At 38.5% G+C, this 17,688-nt stretch overlaps 1 protein-coding gene and 1 long non-coding RNA gene across 3 annotated transcripts in view; one reads left to right on the top strand and one right to left on the bottom strand.

The window, feature by feature from the left end:
- The window catches only part of LOC132333421 (uncharacterized), a 55,503-nt gene that overhangs the window by 1,526 nt on the left and 36,289 nt on the right, over positions 1–17,688 (bottom strand). The window contains exons 14-17 of one of the 2 annotated variants that reach the window (XR_009488155.1): positions 11,355–11,489; positions 7,622–7,798; positions 7,468–7,526; positions 1,977–2,177 (exon numbers count right to left, since the gene is read on the bottom strand). This is a non-coding gene — a long non-coding RNA (uncharacterized LOC132333421). Of the gene's footprint in view, positions 1–1,976; positions 2,178–5,902; positions 6,116–7,467; positions 7,527–7,621; positions 7,799–11,354; positions 11,490–17,688 lie in introns of those variants that run through there. The other variant, XR_009488156.1, reaches the window with a different exon arrangement.
- CFAP161 (cilia and flagella associated protein 161) lies at positions 5,807–11,169 on the top strand. The gene is made up of 7 exons (XM_059858496.1): positions 5,807–5,967; positions 6,110–6,199; positions 6,367–6,602; positions 7,201–7,285; positions 8,148–8,306; positions 8,964–9,037; positions 9,956–11,169. The coding sequence occupies exons 1-7, from the start codon at positions 5,905–5,907 to the stop codon at positions 10,131–10,133; spliced, it is 885 nt and encodes a 294-aa protein (XP_059714479.1). The 5' UTR covers positions 5,807–5,904; the 3' UTR covers positions 10,134–11,169.

Here is a 17,688-nt window from a genome sequence, read left to right as displayed (position 1 = left end):
TAAGATATAAACAAGTCATATGGATTATGATGACTCTATACATTCGTTTGTGTATCTGCTTCCTCCCTCCAAGATGGATTCTCAAAAGTTTAAATAATAGCAATGCTTATGGTCTGGTGATCTTCATAATTAGTTCTGATATATTATTGAAAATACTTGCTGCTGCCAGAAGCAGGGAGAAGGGAAAGCTGCTCTTTGATTAGCTCAATGAACATAAATAACACATTTTAAACACCATTTATTCTGAACTTTAACCAAGAGTTCCCTATACCTATGAGATGCCAGTGCAATTCTGAGCTGCCTCCAGGATCTCCCCTGACTACAAGGGGAGTACAGACCCCCCAGTGCTCTGTGTGATCAGAGAGACCCCATGGGAGCAGCATAAAAATACAGTTCCTGCACACAGACCAGATACTCTGACTCCTTTGTAAAGAGCTCAGCCCTTGCTTTTACAATAATCCATTTTACTTGCTTGTTTTTCAGAGGCTTCAGTTAAAACTCAGACTGAAAATGGCCTATTCTGTATCATTCCAGTCCACTGAAAAGTACATATAGGATGCCTCTTTCTAATAATTAAAAGTTATTTCAGAAAGAAAGTTATTTCTCTGCAGAACAGGTGTTCATGGAAAGAATGGTCCAGCTTTTTGGTTTGGACTAGCAAATAAAATTTGTATATTACTGTACATTGCAATGACCATTTTAGCAATTTTCTTATTTATTCCATTATTTGTGCTCCATCCCTTTGTGGCATCCTCAGCATTACATTGCAACACAGTTTCTCTCCCACAGCTCAAATAAAAGCCACCAGCTAAGCAGCACTAATTTACAAGCCCATTGTTACATAGAAATGCCAAAATCTTCTGAGCCTCAAATTAGAACAGTTGCCAGGGTCTTCAGACATATAAAATATTTTCTGTAGGCCGTGATGTCTGACATAAATACACTGCCAGAGTAGGGTCAGCCAATTCAAAACCATAAATAGCAGAATGGTGGCAGAAAATGTTAAAAACAACTACAATACACATGTTCTTTCCCCCTTAGGACAAAAGAGTCTCATCACGTTCCTTTTTGCTCTGCCAGAAATATTTAACTGATTCATGTTTTGTGGTAGAAATACATAAATCAGTTTCTGTTCCTGTTTCTAGACAGCTCATTTTATGGAACACAGATTCAAGTGAACCAAAGTATTCTGATCCTTTTAATTTCCTTATCTCTAAACCTTAACTACCAAAAATAAGCTTCTAATGGGGGCCAGTGGGATATAGTTTCTAGCAAACAAATTTAGGAAAGGTTTGAAGATAGACTGACCCATATCTCCAGTGTTATTTGTGTACATTATTACTTTGCTTCAAGACTGGAGCGTATATTTGCACCATGGAAAATGAAGGGAGCAGACTGGTCTCTTTTTTAACGCTATCCTATTCACAGGGAAGGAAAACCCAAAAGGAGGAAAGTGACAACACTTGAGTGAAGTGACATCACAGGGCAAGGATTGATCCAATAGGCAATTCACAATAAAGGAGAGGAATCATGCTGCAGGCAAGGCTCAAAAGGGAAGCAAAGACAACCCTGAGCACTATCTATACATAGCCCCAAAGTGGGAACTAACAGAATGATCTGGGTCACAAGAGGTCGTGCAGAAATGTCGCCTTCCAGTTTCAGGGGCAGTACGCTCATTTTGGCAGGACTTTATGCCTGAACAACCCACACAAAGTCAGCTTAAGTCATGGAGCTTAGGGTTTTTTTTTTTTCTCTACAGATAATCATGCTATTGCTTTTTACATGCAAAAATTGCTAACAGAAAGCAAATTTCAAAATCTCAAGCATGAGTATTCATGGAAACGAAACTTTAAACAGATCAGTGACCTGATTTCCATCCATTATAATAGGACCATCCCTCAGCCACAGTGATTTTGTGTCACTGCCTGTTCTGAGGACAGAACTCTGCAGCTCAGCATATGCAATGCACTCCATACCTTGGAAGTGGGTGAACATCACAAGTCTCTTCAAGCAGGTCCCAAACAAGCAGTTCTTAAGAGATGTCAGCTGAGACTTTTTCTTAGCCAATGACATGGCCAGTCTCATTGTTCTGTTCAGACACCTTGGAGAAATACTCCACAGCTTGGAAAAGAAGCATTTTTAAATTGCCTAAGGGTAGACATACATGATGCACAGTCCTGTGAAGAGATAAATGGAGGAAGCAATGGAGCTTTGTTAATGGAGTTTCTGGTCACACTAAACTATTTATTGCTGATGAAAGTATTTTAGCTGATTCAGAGTTAAAACAGATCTCTGAAAAATACAGTGTTATTTCTTGGAGACATACTTTAAAATTTCTAGATTCTTTTCATAAATTACTGCTTCTGGAATGACAATATTTTTCTGAGAGATACAGAACTCTAGTGGTTTTTCAAGTCCATCTGCTGAATGGAATTCAGCCAGGAAGAGGAGAAAATCTTCAAATAGCTGGCACAGTCAGTCATGATGGAACAGCTCAATTTGAAGAGAAAATATTCATTATACAATTTCTCTAAAGGGAATGCTCTGTACAAATCTAAGTTAGAAACCAGTAGAAAACACCATGGAGATGTGGATAACTCAATCCAAACTTACTGGCAAGTATTATTATTATTATTATTAGTCTTAGACACATGAAAATTATTGAAAATTATTCCTTTCCCCTTTCCTCCTTCTCCAGCAGAATCTTTTGGTTAGGAAACACCAAATTAACAAGAATATCCATTTTTGATGCCTTTAACCAGATCCCATACAGGGTAAATTTCCACTCATGTACCTGTATCAGCAACTTACTGCCAATATGGCACACAAGAATCCTGCTCCTTTTCCTTGTAAAAGGTAGACTAAAAGGTCAGCTTAATGGATTGCTAAATTTCAGAAAATAATGTACCATGACTAGGTTCACTGCTTCCCAGCAAAAATCATTACAGGAAAACTCCACACTGAATTCACAGCCAAAATGGGAGGCATCCCCACAAGTGGCAAAACAACAATCCTTAAATCATATCACATGAACTACTTAATTCCTTTTGTTCTGTGAACAGAGGAGTGTTTGGGGCATAGGTTAGAATAAGAAACTATAGTTATATTATTAACTAGTAGATTAATCATTTTAATAACCAGAAACCTAATAGCAGCAGAGAAAACTGATTCACAGCATGTGTCAGAATAATTCTAGTGTAAAATAATAACATGAAAGGAGACAAATTGTCCCAGAGAACATTTTACTCCTGTGCAGTATTATTTAGTCTTTGTTCTTAGTCAAATTTGGCATGCTCACAATTTTCAAAAGGAAAAAGAAAACAGGAAAAAACCCCATAGCCACACTCCCAAGGCAGAAAAGGCAGGTAATAAAAAAATTCTCATCCAACATGCAGGTGATTTGATTACTTATTTTTTAGTATTTTTTGCTCTGCCACTTTCTCTAAGTAAGATCACATTCATCTTTCATGGATATATGTTCACACCCATTCAGACCCTGTTCTTTTAGCCAGACTGGACCACACACAATAATTTGTAGTACTGATATACACCAATGCATTTACAATTTCAAGAATTTAAAACATGTTCTAGCTCACACATTTCCGACAAGCTTAAGGCAATTAAAAGTCTAACCAGCCCAGCCTTTTATGTAAACTAATGGCTTAGACAGCTCTATGTGCTATTTGGGGTCTTCTCAACAATCTAGTTATCTTTCACTAAAAAACAAAAAGAGAAGATAAAAAGGATAAAAGATCTGCAACTCCAGACAGTAGAACAGTCTCTGAAAGTAGCTGGCTAAAATTTTGCTTAACAATGACTTAGAAAAAACCAAAAACCCGCAATATTATTGTACTCAGTAAATCACATAGACCTTTAATTCTGGTCAATTTGTATTCTGGCATAACTTGACACACAAAACAGATCAACTCTTTCACAAGCACAGCTTTTCTTCACACCATTTAATAAAGCAAACAAATGTTAGGAGTAAAGACAGATTTTATCTGCACATAAGGAAACTGAGCTCAGTTGAACAGTCTGTAACCTTTCTTGCAGGGAAGATGTTCAATTTTCAAACACCTTTATAGGAAGCTCCTTTTTTGTTTGTTTACAGGAAACACTATGTAATCAGAAATTAAATCCTTCCAGTTGACAAGGATACTCAGCATAATCCTGCTAAGAGATGCTTGGAGATATTTTTGTACACAGTTACATTTTAGTACAAATACTTCTCTCTGCATCAGAATGTGTAATTAAATGAGTACAGACAGTGCATAAGGCTACAAAACTCTGGAAGCTTGCTGTGAATTTTATATATGCTACAGCAAGACAGTGCACCTGCTCTTAATGACACAGCTAAGCATAATAGATGATTTTATAACAATGATTTATTACTGAATATTAATTGAAGTGGCTTAATTCTGAAATGGGAAAAAGGCATTTGGCATTTAGCATTTGAGTAAGATGAACAAAGTTTCTTCCTTATTTTAATTGCAAGTTTCAGCATTGCTGACAACAGAGCTAGATGTAGGGAAATGTCATTTACCAGAACTGAACACTGAGTGGTGCTATTTGAACAAAAATAGATAGAATTTGGACGTTAAAAGTTTGGGATTTGCTAAATAACTTTTGAGTAATAACATTTTGGATTAAAAAACAAACAGGAAAGAGCCAAGTTTTATGTGAATTACTGTCAAAACTGCCTGATGATAAGATGCAGCCCAGCTGTCCATGCAAAAAACCATTTTTTTTAATCTAAGTTGTCCTGCATTGAAATCTTACAATAGCAAGCTTGCAAGAAAACCGTAACAGTGATAAAGGGATTAAATGTGTTGTGCAAGGATTTACACCTTCTCTGTAGATCATAGGCTTAGCCTATCTGGAAAATAAGCACAGGGCATAGTCACTTAGCTTAACTTGCCATGTAGATTTCAAACCAAGATAATAACAAAGCAAAATATTTACAATCAAAACATTCACGTGATACATTCACTCCCTCTAAACACTAGGAAGTTCTTCACGACGAGGAAGGTAAAACACCAGCACAGGTTTCTCACAGAGCTTGTGGCTGCCCCATCCCCAGAAATGCTCAAGATCAGGTTGGATGGGGCTTGGAGCACCCTGCTCTGGTGAAGGTGTCCCTGGCAGGGGAGGGCTGAAACGAGACGATTTTAAGGGTTCCTTTCAACCCAAACTATTCTATGATTGACAGCATTCACCAACAGCGCAGTGATAATGAACTGATTTGTTGTGTTAAACTGCTGCACCTCTTTGTCTAAGACGCAGTGCAGAAGGCGAGTGCCCGAGGAGGGTCTGGCCTGAGCTGCTCTCACTGCTCTGTAGAGCACACCTGCTAAGCGCTGGAACACACATGGGAAGCGCTGGAACACACATGGGAAGCGCTGGAACACACATGGGAAGCGCTGGAACACACATGGGAAGCGCTGGAACAGAGCGAACAGCCTCAGGCTCTGGCGGAGCTCACACTGGGAACTGCTCCCCCGAAAGGACTGGCAAGCACTGGAACGAGTTGCCAGGGCAGTGGTGGAGCCACCACGCCCGGAGGTATTTAAAAGACGCGTGCACTTGGGGACATAGTGCCGGGAAGACCTGGCAGTGTTGGATTTACAGCGGGAAGGGACGAACCAAACGCTCTTGTGCCCTGTCAAACACTCCATGACCCCACGGCCCCTCACGGCCCCGCTCCGCCCTCAGCGCCGCTCAAGCCCCGCCCCTGGCCCCGCCCTGCCTGACGCAACTGGCCAATCGCGGCCCTGCCCTTCCCAGGCTGGACAATCGGCGCCCCGCCCTCCCCGGGCTGGCCAATCGGGACCCTTCCTCCCCGGGCTGGCCAATCGCAGCGCGGCACGGTCGCTATGGCGACGCGGGACGCGGCCGGGCCCGGCCATGGCTTCCTACCGCCTGGGGGTCCGCATCGGGAACTGGCTGGAGGACGAGATCGCTCAGCAGGTACCACCGTCCCTGGGCACCGCCATCCCCGGGCACCGCCGCCTCCCCCGCTCCGGGCTGCTCCCCGGCTCGCTAAATCCACTTTAAACGCGAGATCGTGGGTGCTGGATAACTTATCTGCTTCTCTCTCCTTTGCCAACAGGACCTCCTGAAGGATTTTATCCGTAAGCGAGAGAAAGGACAGCTTTTCGTACAGAGATTGGCCAGACTTAAAGAGAATATTTTCAAGAAGGTAATTTTTAAAGAGGGTTGTGTCCACCTCCCCATGACCCCCGCAGAGTGGCATAACACCTATTATTGTTCTGCATGCACTAAGAATGCTAAGGAAATTATATACTAAAATACTTCTGATGTTAGGTTTAGATAATTCTGTAAAGTCTCATGTAAATTCTAATTTAGGTAGAGCTGTCAGTATCCTCTGATGGATTTGTTCACTTTGGAGACACCGTGTTGCTTATGAACCCAGACAGCAAATCCTCGGAGGAGAGGGACCCCGAACTGCGTGGTGATGTCACTCTGGCTGTTGACATGGAAGAAGTGTCCCTGTACTCAGATGAACCCCTGCAGATCTCACGTGGACTCAGTGCAGTCAAGAGGGTGGACCCCATAGGTCGAAATGCTTTCTGTATTGTAAGGTCTGCTACCTTATTCCGAGTTGTTTTCAATTATTAGTTTATCTTTAGGTATCTTGTTTTGAGAAATACACAGCAAAGTTTGCTAATATACAAAGGAATATGAGTAAATTTAGTTAAGAAAGAGTCTTCAATCATGCATTAAGCTTGATTCTATACTGCTATATTACTCTGATTAATTCCAAGGACCTCTAAATCAGCTTAGGTGTGAAGACAGAATCAAGTTCAGTGTGTCATTTGGTAAATTCTGCAGCTGTTTTTATTCCAGTTGCAGACAAAACATGTCCAAATATCACTAGTATTAATATTCACTCTCCTGCAAGCTGAAATATGTGTCATTGCTTTGGCTTTCCATGAAGTGGACATGGTTCTGTTCTAAAAAATCCAGCAAATTCTCTCTCTCAAATATACAGAACAGAAGAACAGGGTCCTGCTCAATAGTCAAAGCTTCTGCCTTAGGTTAAGATATTTTACCTATTTTAAAAGGTAAACAACACAAAATGTTGTCACAAAGCAACATCTAACTCTAGCCCAAAACAGACAAAACCCCTAAACAATAGTAAAACTGATACTTGAATGTACCTTTTTTCAATTTTAACAGTGTTGATGGAAGTGCAGTGGGTGAACCACTTAGATATGGGCAGAACTTTCTTCTTGGGACAAAAGGAGGGGTTTCTGACAAACTGGTAAGGCAACAGAGTTACAAATGGCAGTGGTAGCATGTATTGATAATGTGCATTGAATCCCTCTTTAAGAATAGATATATAAAGCTTTACACTGGTGCAATGTCTTAGTTTTACAGAACAGGCTCAGAATCACGCATAGGTCAAGATAAGCAATACCTAATTATGAAGTTCATGCTACTTACCTGAGGTCAGGTGAGCAGACCAAGGGGGCTGTTAGCCAGAATGACTGAATAAAGGAAATCTGAAAAGGAAAGAGAAATAAATCACAAACAGATTGTGAATCATGAAAGAATTCTTGAAGGAGATTTTAGGGTTTTTTCACTTTGAACAACTCACTTAGGTATTGAAGTTGATGATCCTTGTGGTCCCTTTCAACTCAGAATATTCTGTGAAACTCCAAAATGAGAAGATTTCCTTTCTTATGAAGATAATTCGTAGTAGGAATATAAAGTCATGCATTATTCCATCACTCTGAGGAAGCAGACTTCTATTAAATAGTAACATTCTTTCCCTCTGCAAATTAAAAGCAAGTAAGGCATTACATGTACGTATGCACTCAAAATAAATCACCACAACTTTGAAAATGTTTTCCTTCTCAACAATCACTTTGATGAAATAATATTTGGAATGAAAATTCAATTTTAAATTAGTATTCACAAATCTGCATAGAGAATAACTACTTAATGAGTTTATCAACAGTATAGAATCTATCCTATGGGTTTTGCCTGCATAGTTTTAGCTGGGAAGACTGATCTGTCAGGAGCCTAGAGAAAAGTTCTTTTGCTCAAAAATATGTTTCAAAATTGCATATCTTGTTTCTTTTACATTAATACTGTCCTTAATATATATATATTTTTTACAGTTTTATCTGGCAAGTGACCACAAAACATTTAGAGATTTTGCTAATAAATCTCGCCTTCAGAAAGTATTTCTGACAGCTGAGCTTTCCTATTTGACTTTCTGGCAAGCAAAGTGCTTGGATCCACAACTGCGTCTTGAACATGAAGGATTTCCAGTTCCTGTAAGAAATTAAAACTGTAGGAAATGTTATGAATATTTAATTGAAACAGGTGGACTACTGGGAAAAAAATGTTATGCTGATTTTATTCACATATTTCCCTCATGCCAGTTCTGACCTCTACTTTTAGGAAGGGGGAGAGGGAAGGAACAATCTCTTTAATTAGGAATCTGCTTTTAAAAATTGTTTCTACTGTTCATTTTGAGGTTAACTTGTTCAGTTTTTCTCATAGAAATTTTCAAAGCTTGACATTATAGTGTTGTGAGGGTGCATTACTTAGCTGTTTTTCCAACCTTTTGAGACAGTAAATTCCATTTCCAATATTTGGAGATGCAATTAACTAAGAAGTCCTGTAGATTAAAGGTCTAATAAAATTCTCAAGGCATCTGAATAAATGGATGATTTTCCAAATGTTTTCAGCCTTTTGTAAATGCAGTATTTTCCTGTCTGATAACTGCTAGGCTTCCTGAAGTGCTGGTGTACAAGAGAGTATCACAAATACAACTGTTCCTTCCCAGCCTTGAACTAAGACACATTTACATGAATAAGCTCACTAATAAACACAGTCAAAATTAACTAATTGTTAAAGACAGTCTTTATTCACAGTATTGGTTTAAAAATGTTTGTCAAGTGTCTTCCCTTGCTCTTTTTTTTTTCCAGGCAGAAACTAAGATTATTATTACTCATTGCTACACCAATCGCAACTTAGCTGTTCCAAGGACCTTCTGTGTGTGGTAAGAGTAACTTACAACTGGCAGGGGAGTGCACAGTGATGGGCCAACAGCAAGAATTATTGTGAGGAACAAGAGCAGTGCTTTAAGAACACACTGAGGAAATGGAAAATAATGGAAAATGCCATTCTCCTTTCCCTTATTTTACTTCTTGGCTGTAACATGTGCTCCTGTGTTGCTGCAGACAGTTGGATCAGTCTTAGTTGTGTGGAGTTTGTTTTTCATTTTTCATTATCCTATCATGCTTTTAGTGTTCTCTAGTTTATTGGTGGTTCTCCCATTGAATATCTTGAGCAATGTCAGTTTTTTGGGTTACTTTTGGAGGAAGAAAAAATGATATACTAAGAAGCGTAAAGAAAAAGGGAACTAACTAAAACCACAGTGCATAAAATTCTAGATGCTTATGTCCATCTGAATCAATGTCTCAGAAAATCAAAGTTAATCTCTCAATTCAGTTAATATACATGCATTAAATTGATATTGATTAGGCACTGCTAAGGAGTACACCAGTGTTTCCCATTAACTTCTAAGCAAGACCTGAATGATAATTTGTGTAAGGTTTTTGAGGATGAAAGGTCTGAAAGTTTGAGGCTGAAATCTTCCTCAGTCAGAGAGAAGTGGGGATGAGGGCCTAACAAGCTTTTGGTCTATCAGGACCTTATTCTGCTGGGGCTCCTTTTAGCTCTGAGGCTAGAAAGGTGGCATTTATTTTAGATTTCAGATTCCTAAATTATTCATAGGAAACAAAGTGGGTTCTTGTGTTTCTTGTAAGGGTCTGGTAGTTGAAAGTGCATGGTGATATTTCTGAGTATACCAAGAGAAAAATGAGAATATCTCAAACAATTCACAAGTAATGAAGATTTGCTGAATTTGTATATATGTTGGTTCTCCCTGCCTATCCCATCTCTTTTGACTTTGCAGGTCTTGTTTTGGAAGAGAATTTGAAGTCATTTGTCACAATTATCTGGATGCTCGCAAAGTTGAAGAAGATAAGAATTACTGGGAGATAATTACGGGAAATCCTGGTCCTGAAGATGGCACAATGCCTGAAAGACCCAAAGCTCTCCCAGAAGGGTATGAGAATAAATTAGTTTCATGAAAAGACAGAGGATATAAAAGCCCAAGACCAGAGCCAGGAGAGGTTGATGAGACTGATTATTGTTTCTTTCTCTTTATATTTTAGAGATGTTTATTTTAAAAATGGAAATTAAAGTCTGCCATTAGTAATATTGCATAATCTCATTAACTCATCAAAGTTATAATGGGCAAAAAACTCTTAAAACTTGATGAACCACATGTAAAAAATTGTAAATCAGGAAAGGCTCCTTTTCCCATTTTCACATTCACCAATGACAAAAGCTGTCATAACCCAGGAAGCCTAATAGATTTCCATTAAATTACTGGCTCTCAGAGTATATTTAACCAATTCTTCCAAAGCCAAACCAGTGTCACAATTTTTAAAAGGGTGAGTGGACAGTTTCCAAAGCACTGAAAACCAAACACACACAAAGTTATCATGGGATGCTTTGACATTTAAAGTTCATCTGAAAGAAAGTTGGTTGTTGAGTTTTTTCCACCCTCCATCCAGCAAAACATTGCATATTAATAAATTACAAGTTAGACTTTTTTATTTTGAGATTATCTTCTAATTCATGGATATAAATTGCACATTTTCACAATGGATTGACCTAGGTCTGCTTATATTTTGTAGATATTAAAGTTTAGTAGATAAAGTTTTGTAGATAATTAATTTTAATAAGACTTAAACTGCAGGAATGCACTGTAGTGTTTCTAATTTGGCCATTGGAGTTTTCCTGATATTAGATGCAGCTATTTCAACTCTGTCTCTTAACTCTGGGTCAAATGTAGGAAACAAGAAGAGGCTTTAAACCAAAACCTTTTCTGAAAGGAAGCTTCGTGTGAACTCATGCAGGAATGAGGACTGTGTGGGCAAGGTGCCTGGGCTGGCTGATGTTCTGGGTAGGAGTGTTTGTGTGTGTGAGTGGAAGAAAGCAATGCCCCCTGTACAAAAACAAGTTTTGCAAAGACTTAGAGGAAAAACAAAGAAATAAAGAGATATAGAAATGAGTAAAAAAAGCAGGTAATGTTGGAATTTGGTACTGATTAAAAGTGGCTTGGAGACTTGTGTGTTTTGATCACTTTGTGCTCATTAGAAAGGATTTCTTGAGCTGAAAATAAACAGGATTGAATCAATATTCCTGATTCCATTAGCAGTGTAAAACCTACAGATTTGTGCACAGCTCTTATATCATATCATATATATTTATAATTCATCTAATTCACTGTAACAGACACTTACCCGTTTCCCGAATTTTTTTAAAACCGGTTTTTGCACGTTTTAATACTGTCCACACGATGGCAGCACAATTTCTAAACAGCACAATGCCTGCCGTGTCTGTAAAACAGCCTGAGATGTTCAAATCCAAACGAGTCCCTGAAACAATGCCACAGAAGGAAACCAAGTGAAAACACGCTTGAATTCTAGGCTAGGATATGTCATTAATGTTCTAGCATCTTTTTGGAAAATGAAGTTAAGCACAAAGGTAGACAGAGCAATGAAGGACATTGTGTATTGCATTCAATCAACTTCTTTATATTAATTAGAATATTAAGTCATTTGTAACAAAAGCATAATTAGAGGAACTTAGGAGCTTTTTCTTTCACTTTCTATGTAAAGATATGAAACTTGATGTGTAACAAGCAATGCATATTTTTATAGGGCTACTGCCATTCCTTTTGCCAATTTACAGAAATTAAAATTATTCCCATTTTCACAACAGTCTGACATAATTCTGCTTTGATTCTGTAGGTACTAAACTAGGAAAAATCAGGCTGTGTAGAGTGCACGGTAGGGTTTGTAATTTATCCATTTGCTGATAAACACAGGATTTATTATAAAGAATGATGGGATTGAATATTAGTGGAGTATGAACAATCCTGCTATTGCCAATTACAGTCACAATATTTCTGATGGTTAAGGCAATGGAGACCTGAACCACACCCCAGACCTGACCACTGTGTTGCTTTTTCTTGTCCTAATAGTGCTTATCATGAAATAAGGGCAGTGCCCTTTCCCTCCTTTGCAATGCACTTTGTTTTTTGTAGGTGTATGGCACAGCCATGTATTTAAAAAGCTTTCAATGCTTCTTCCAAATTCCAATATGGATAGCTCCACAAAGTACATTGTGGGAAAATAAAACTCACTTTGCCTCCATCCCAGACAGCTCAAAAGCTGTTAGGATGAAGCTGGTCCTGAGCTATTAGTCCTTGCTGAGGGCCAGGGTGCATTAGTCCAAATTTAGTGCTGTGTTACAATAGCTTTCACAGGCCTGAGGCACAGAGAGTGCTCATATCTGCACGTTTTGCTCTGCAGTTGGGTGCTAGCAGCACAGTATTGAAGTAAAGAAGAGAACTCAGAGTCAGCAAAGAAAAGCTGACTGGTTAACTCACACTTAACACTGGAAAATGAAAATCCAGCTTAAATATGCCTTTTCACTTCCCTCTCTTCCACATTCTTCCCCAGCTCATATTTCACATCACATCACTTCTCTGCCATGTTGTCTAGCCCAAATGTACTGATTTACTGTGGTTATAAAGTGCTCTTCTAGCACTCAGCACAAGCTCTTGGCCTCACACCTAATCACATCAGTATCCTCAGAGCTGCTTTTCTGTTCAGTGATTGTCATGAAGTATTGTTTTAGCTCAGACAGCTGATAGAGGAGGAAGCCATATGCAGGTTTAGTGACTGAATAAAACATCTGAGGGGAAAAAAGGCACAGAGAACATTACAATAAAATTCTGCACATCAGTGGAAGAAAATATCCAAGCACTGGAAAATTTGGTGGAGTTGGCAGGTAAGAGGGTGATTTTGCTAACATCTGTGCCCACTCACCCTAAATTAATATTGCACGTCTGTTGTAATTTGAGTGGGGTGGGTGTGAAATGATCTTTTAAAACCATAGTTGTTGTTTTAAAAACACTTAAGACTTCAATGTATGAAAATTGAACTAGGAGGCCACAAAATAAAAAAAAATACAGATCTGATATGCAGAGTACATTAAATACAGGTCAAGATTATGAAATCTCTGTGTCAGTTTGTCAGCTACATTTCTTTTCTAACTATATTCTGTTTTAGGCTTTGTCCCAGATCTTGTATCCACTCTGCCTGACCTGCCTTGCTTCCTTGCCTGAACACAGCACAGCGGGGCAAGCCTTGCTCTGTCAGCTCCCCTCTTCATGCTAGTTTGACTTTGCCCTGGAAGCTGTAAAAGGGAATCTAATCCTCAACACTCAATCCTCCTGGCAAGGAGGAGGAGTGGGAAAATCTGTCACTTTGCTGGATGTTTGCTGTGTCAGCAGGGATATGAGCAGCCATAAGGATATAAACTGCAGGATTTGCATGATAAATTAGCATTACTGACAAGAAGAGGGATAACTTGGCATAAAGACACAGGGAGACCCTTCCACTTTGGGGTTTTGGGGGATTTTTTTGGTCAACGCTGTGTGCAGAGGGTATGTAATGAAACAATTGACACTTTTCTTCCCTTTTTTTTCCACTGCTGGGCTTGTACAAGGCAACATTCACTCAACAGAAGAAAACTGTCAGTATAGTGCTAGAAAGTATTGCTACAACTGAAGCAACTTCTCTGGAGAAGTTTCTATATTTTCTGGCAAGGAGGACTTGAAGTACAGCAGAATAGGCACAAACATTTAAAAATGCCTGATGACATTAATGCCCACATTCAGTGATGAAATTAATTCATACACATGAATCTCTGCTCTAAGTTTATACAAGAAACTCAGAGAGCTAATTTCCCAACATCTGTTAAATGCTGCTTCGTACAATACGTCAAAACAAAACTAAACAGACCATCCAGTTAGAGGCCAGCTCGAATATATGTTTCTATAATGCTGGTCTTGTTTTAATTAGAGCCTCCTTGGGGCAGGGACCATATCTTCATCTTCATCATTTTTTTTTCCAAATACAAAGAACTACAGCAGAGAAGCTCAGTAAGTAATAGCATAAAGCTGTTATGAAAAGCATTTGTAAGATGACAAGAAACTGAAGTAACCCTGAGCAAATGACCAGAGATATGGGCATATGAAATCTGCACATAAAGTAGCAAACTCTTAGTGTGGGGTATGAAGATTCAGCTGCCCAAGTAATTCTGATGTTAGTAGGAGTTGCTAGGAGAACATCCCACAAACCACAGTGCTGTCCCTGTGGGTCTGACAAACCCACAGAAGGGAATAAGAATTATCCATGGTAGCATTTATTTTTATGCATATATTTAGTTTTTTAATTATATGGCATACAAGTTAAAAATACCTAAGCAACTCTTAGCACAAGTCCCATTTGCAACAGAGACACCAGTCCTGAGAGACTGAAGAGCTGTTTCTTCAGTTTTTTTCATGTTAAAATTGTCAGGAATTATGTTTCACATACCCTTGGAGACCTTAGTCTAAGAAAATAATTTCCAAAAATCGCGTTTAGTTGTTCCTGTAAACATTACTGGTACAATTTATAAAGGTATTAAATTCCTAAGCAAAATGAAAGCAAGAAACTAGTGAATAAGCAGAGCACTGAACTGAAGTTTGAATTACCTTTCCTTAATATTCAAATCTCTTATAACTCCTGAAATGCTAATAACTGTGGAGAATTGTTTTGGGGTGTCTAAAAGATCAAACAGAGGTTTGTGAAATCCATGTCAGACAGAAATTTCTATCCTTCCTCCCTGGTTTTCTACCACTCTTCTTGCTTGGACTTTCTGCCTCTTCCATATCCTGAAGAAACAACTGAGCAGTTGTTTGGGGAAAAGTTAAGGGTTCATCAGCTTTTCCTGTCTTTTTGCTGACAATTTTGGCAGCATCAGTTTAGCCAGAACACCCAAGATGTATTATAGTCTCAAAAATAACCAGTGAATGTAACTCTGCCATGAAAATAAACACATATAGAGAAATATAAATTATTTCCTGCTATATACACATACACACTCTGGGAACTTTTATGCTAACATGGAAATCACACTCAGTTCAGCATATGCAGAAGAAAAAACTTTCCTCATGTTAGAGAATTTACTGGTTTCTTTTGAAGCTACCTGAAGTAATTAGTTATTTCAGCGTAATCTACAGTGGTCAGGGACATATTCAGGTCTGATTATGAATGGCTCCATGACATCACATGGTGATCCAGAATAACACTCCAGCTATTGTTTCACCGTGCACCCTTTTTCCTTTCTGTTTTCATTCCCCTTTCTGCTTTCTCAGATTCTATTCAGTCTTACAGAGAAACTAAAAATTTGCCTAAAGATGGCCCAGCATATTGAGCTGTGCTCTTTGTTCATCCCAAGTCAGTCAGGGTGATAATTCACTCCAGAGCATATTGAGCAGAGGACCTAGAACACTTTGTGGTCAATAATTCATAATTACAACAAAAGCAACTTTTAGCCTTGTTGGTGTAATTTCTGTGATATTTTATTTTACTGTGTTTTGTGAATCTGTTGCCAAAATGGCAGCTGAAATTTACTTTTAAGACTTTCTTATTGAAACACCAGGTTTGGATCAAATCAGGAATTCTGTCAGAAGTCACCATATTGTAAGAAATTTTTATGACCAATAAAACATTTTTAGTTCTTGAATCAAACTAACTTACATTATTAATTTAGTCAGGTTGCTGTGGTATTAGTTGAATACATTTCAGTTGAAACCATCAACATTCAAACTCTTGGACAGAGTGGGCAGCTTGAAAGGCAGATAAAGTATGCCTCCTGCTTTGTTGCCTTGGAAGGGGAAGCCAATCAGGATAAAAGGGAAGGGCTGAGTATGAAACAGCTAATCTTAGAGCCTTAATGCAGTCAGCTCTGGCCTGGCAATCCCTTGAAGAAAGCAGTCAGACATGATAATCACCTAGACAGCCACCCACAGCTGCATGGCTTTACAAATTCATGTTTATCCCTGCTGTGAAATAGAATGTCCAGTAGATAATAATTACAAATCTGGGGGTGGGCTCATTTCTTACATAGATGGTAAATTGCTGTAGCTCAGGTAAGGAGCAGTAGTTAACTTTGCCTTTTATTTTTATGGCAACACTGGAACTCAGTGATCATAGTACAGGCAAAAAACAGAGACCAGCCAAGCCAAAATCCCCTCTGCTTGAGCTTCGTATCTCCAGGCACTGTTTCAAAGGAAGACAAAGCTCCTTCCATCTCCCTGTCTATCAGAGGTAATGGTGTTCTGCTCTGCATTTCCTCATGTGTCTGTTGTGTGCTCTCTCTTCCTTCATTTACTATATCCATGCACCACTACCCCTATTGGGCATTGCTATTTCATAAAGGTAGTAAGAAGTAGATTGTGGATGTTTACTAGGTACTAATAAGAAAAACAAATAAATATTACAAAGAAAATTTTTTCATTGCTCTAAAGTATGTTGGCATTCCAAAGTTTTCCATAAAATATGTCTGCTTATACTTGCTCTCAAATGGCACCAAATTCCACAGGTTGAACTAATCAAATTAATCATTTTGATTAAGTTATCAATTTATCCAGACACAAGTTCCCCAGATCTTGGATTTTTCCTCCACCTTTGTTTTTCAGAAACAAATTGCAATTTGTTTAAAAGGAATGCATGTAGCTATCTCAATAATTACATGACCCCTGTATGGCATCACATGCATGACCTTTGATACAACATAGCTTATTGTTCTCATTGCTTGTTGAAAATGTTGGTGCTTCCAGAAGTACTTGAAATTCAACATTTTTATCTGCCCCTTGCTAATTAATATCTAACCATACATCAGCTGATTGTGCTGTGTTGGGTGGTTATGGAATTTGGTCTGTAAGTGTTAACTGATTTTAAACAGTGCCACACTTTGGGACTACTGAATGGTTTCTTCTGAACACTGGGGTTTATACAACATTCAGAAACACCAACACAAATTCCTGCTTCCTATGAAATTAGCTTAACAAGGATTTGGGGAGTAACCATTTGCACTCCACGGTTGATGTGTGCGACCTTTTCATCCAAGCAATTATTTCTGAGAACAGAATGTTCATTCATCACGGAAAGAATTGAGGCAAAGTCAATTTCTACCACACATTTGGTCTGTTACATGACACTACCATTTGCTGTTTGGTTTTAGAAGTTAAACACTACATAAAATCCAACAAGTGGTGAAGGATTTTTGGTCAGCCCATGTAACCTCTAATAATCGTAGGTTTTTTGCAATAATTTCAGGTTATTGTTACAACAAAATATGTCAGAATTGATATAAATGCCCAATAATAATTTTTCAAATATATTTGAAGGCATTCTACTAAAGAGAACTTTTTATCATGCCAGGGTAGGTCAGCAATTTTTGCAAATGAGCAGTATAATTAAGTGAGAGCAGTCCTCCTGTGTAACTGTCATGAAGAGAGTATTTATCACCTGGAATTCTATATGCTTCAACATAACAGCATGTTTGGTAAGTTTCCTAAGGATGGGACAAAGAAGTTGAAACTGAAATGATAAGCAATAAAGGAGTTCTTAAAGAGTTCAGAAACCATCCATGAAACTAAATTTGCAGAGAAAGAAAAGAACACAAACTAAGACTCTTCAAAATATATTTAAACTTTCAGAACTACCTCTTCCTGTG

Source organism: Haemorhous mexicanus, chromosome 13 (genome assembly GCF_027477595.1).
Source record: "Haemorhous mexicanus isolate bHaeMex1 chromosome 13, bHaeMex1.pri, whole genome shotgun sequence".
Classification (NCBI taxonomy): Eukaryota; Metazoa; Chordata; class Aves; order Passeriformes; family Fringillidae; genus Haemorhous; species Haemorhous mexicanus.
Note: the sequence above shows the minus strand (reverse complement) of the source record. Positions and strands in the feature narration are given on the sequence as shown.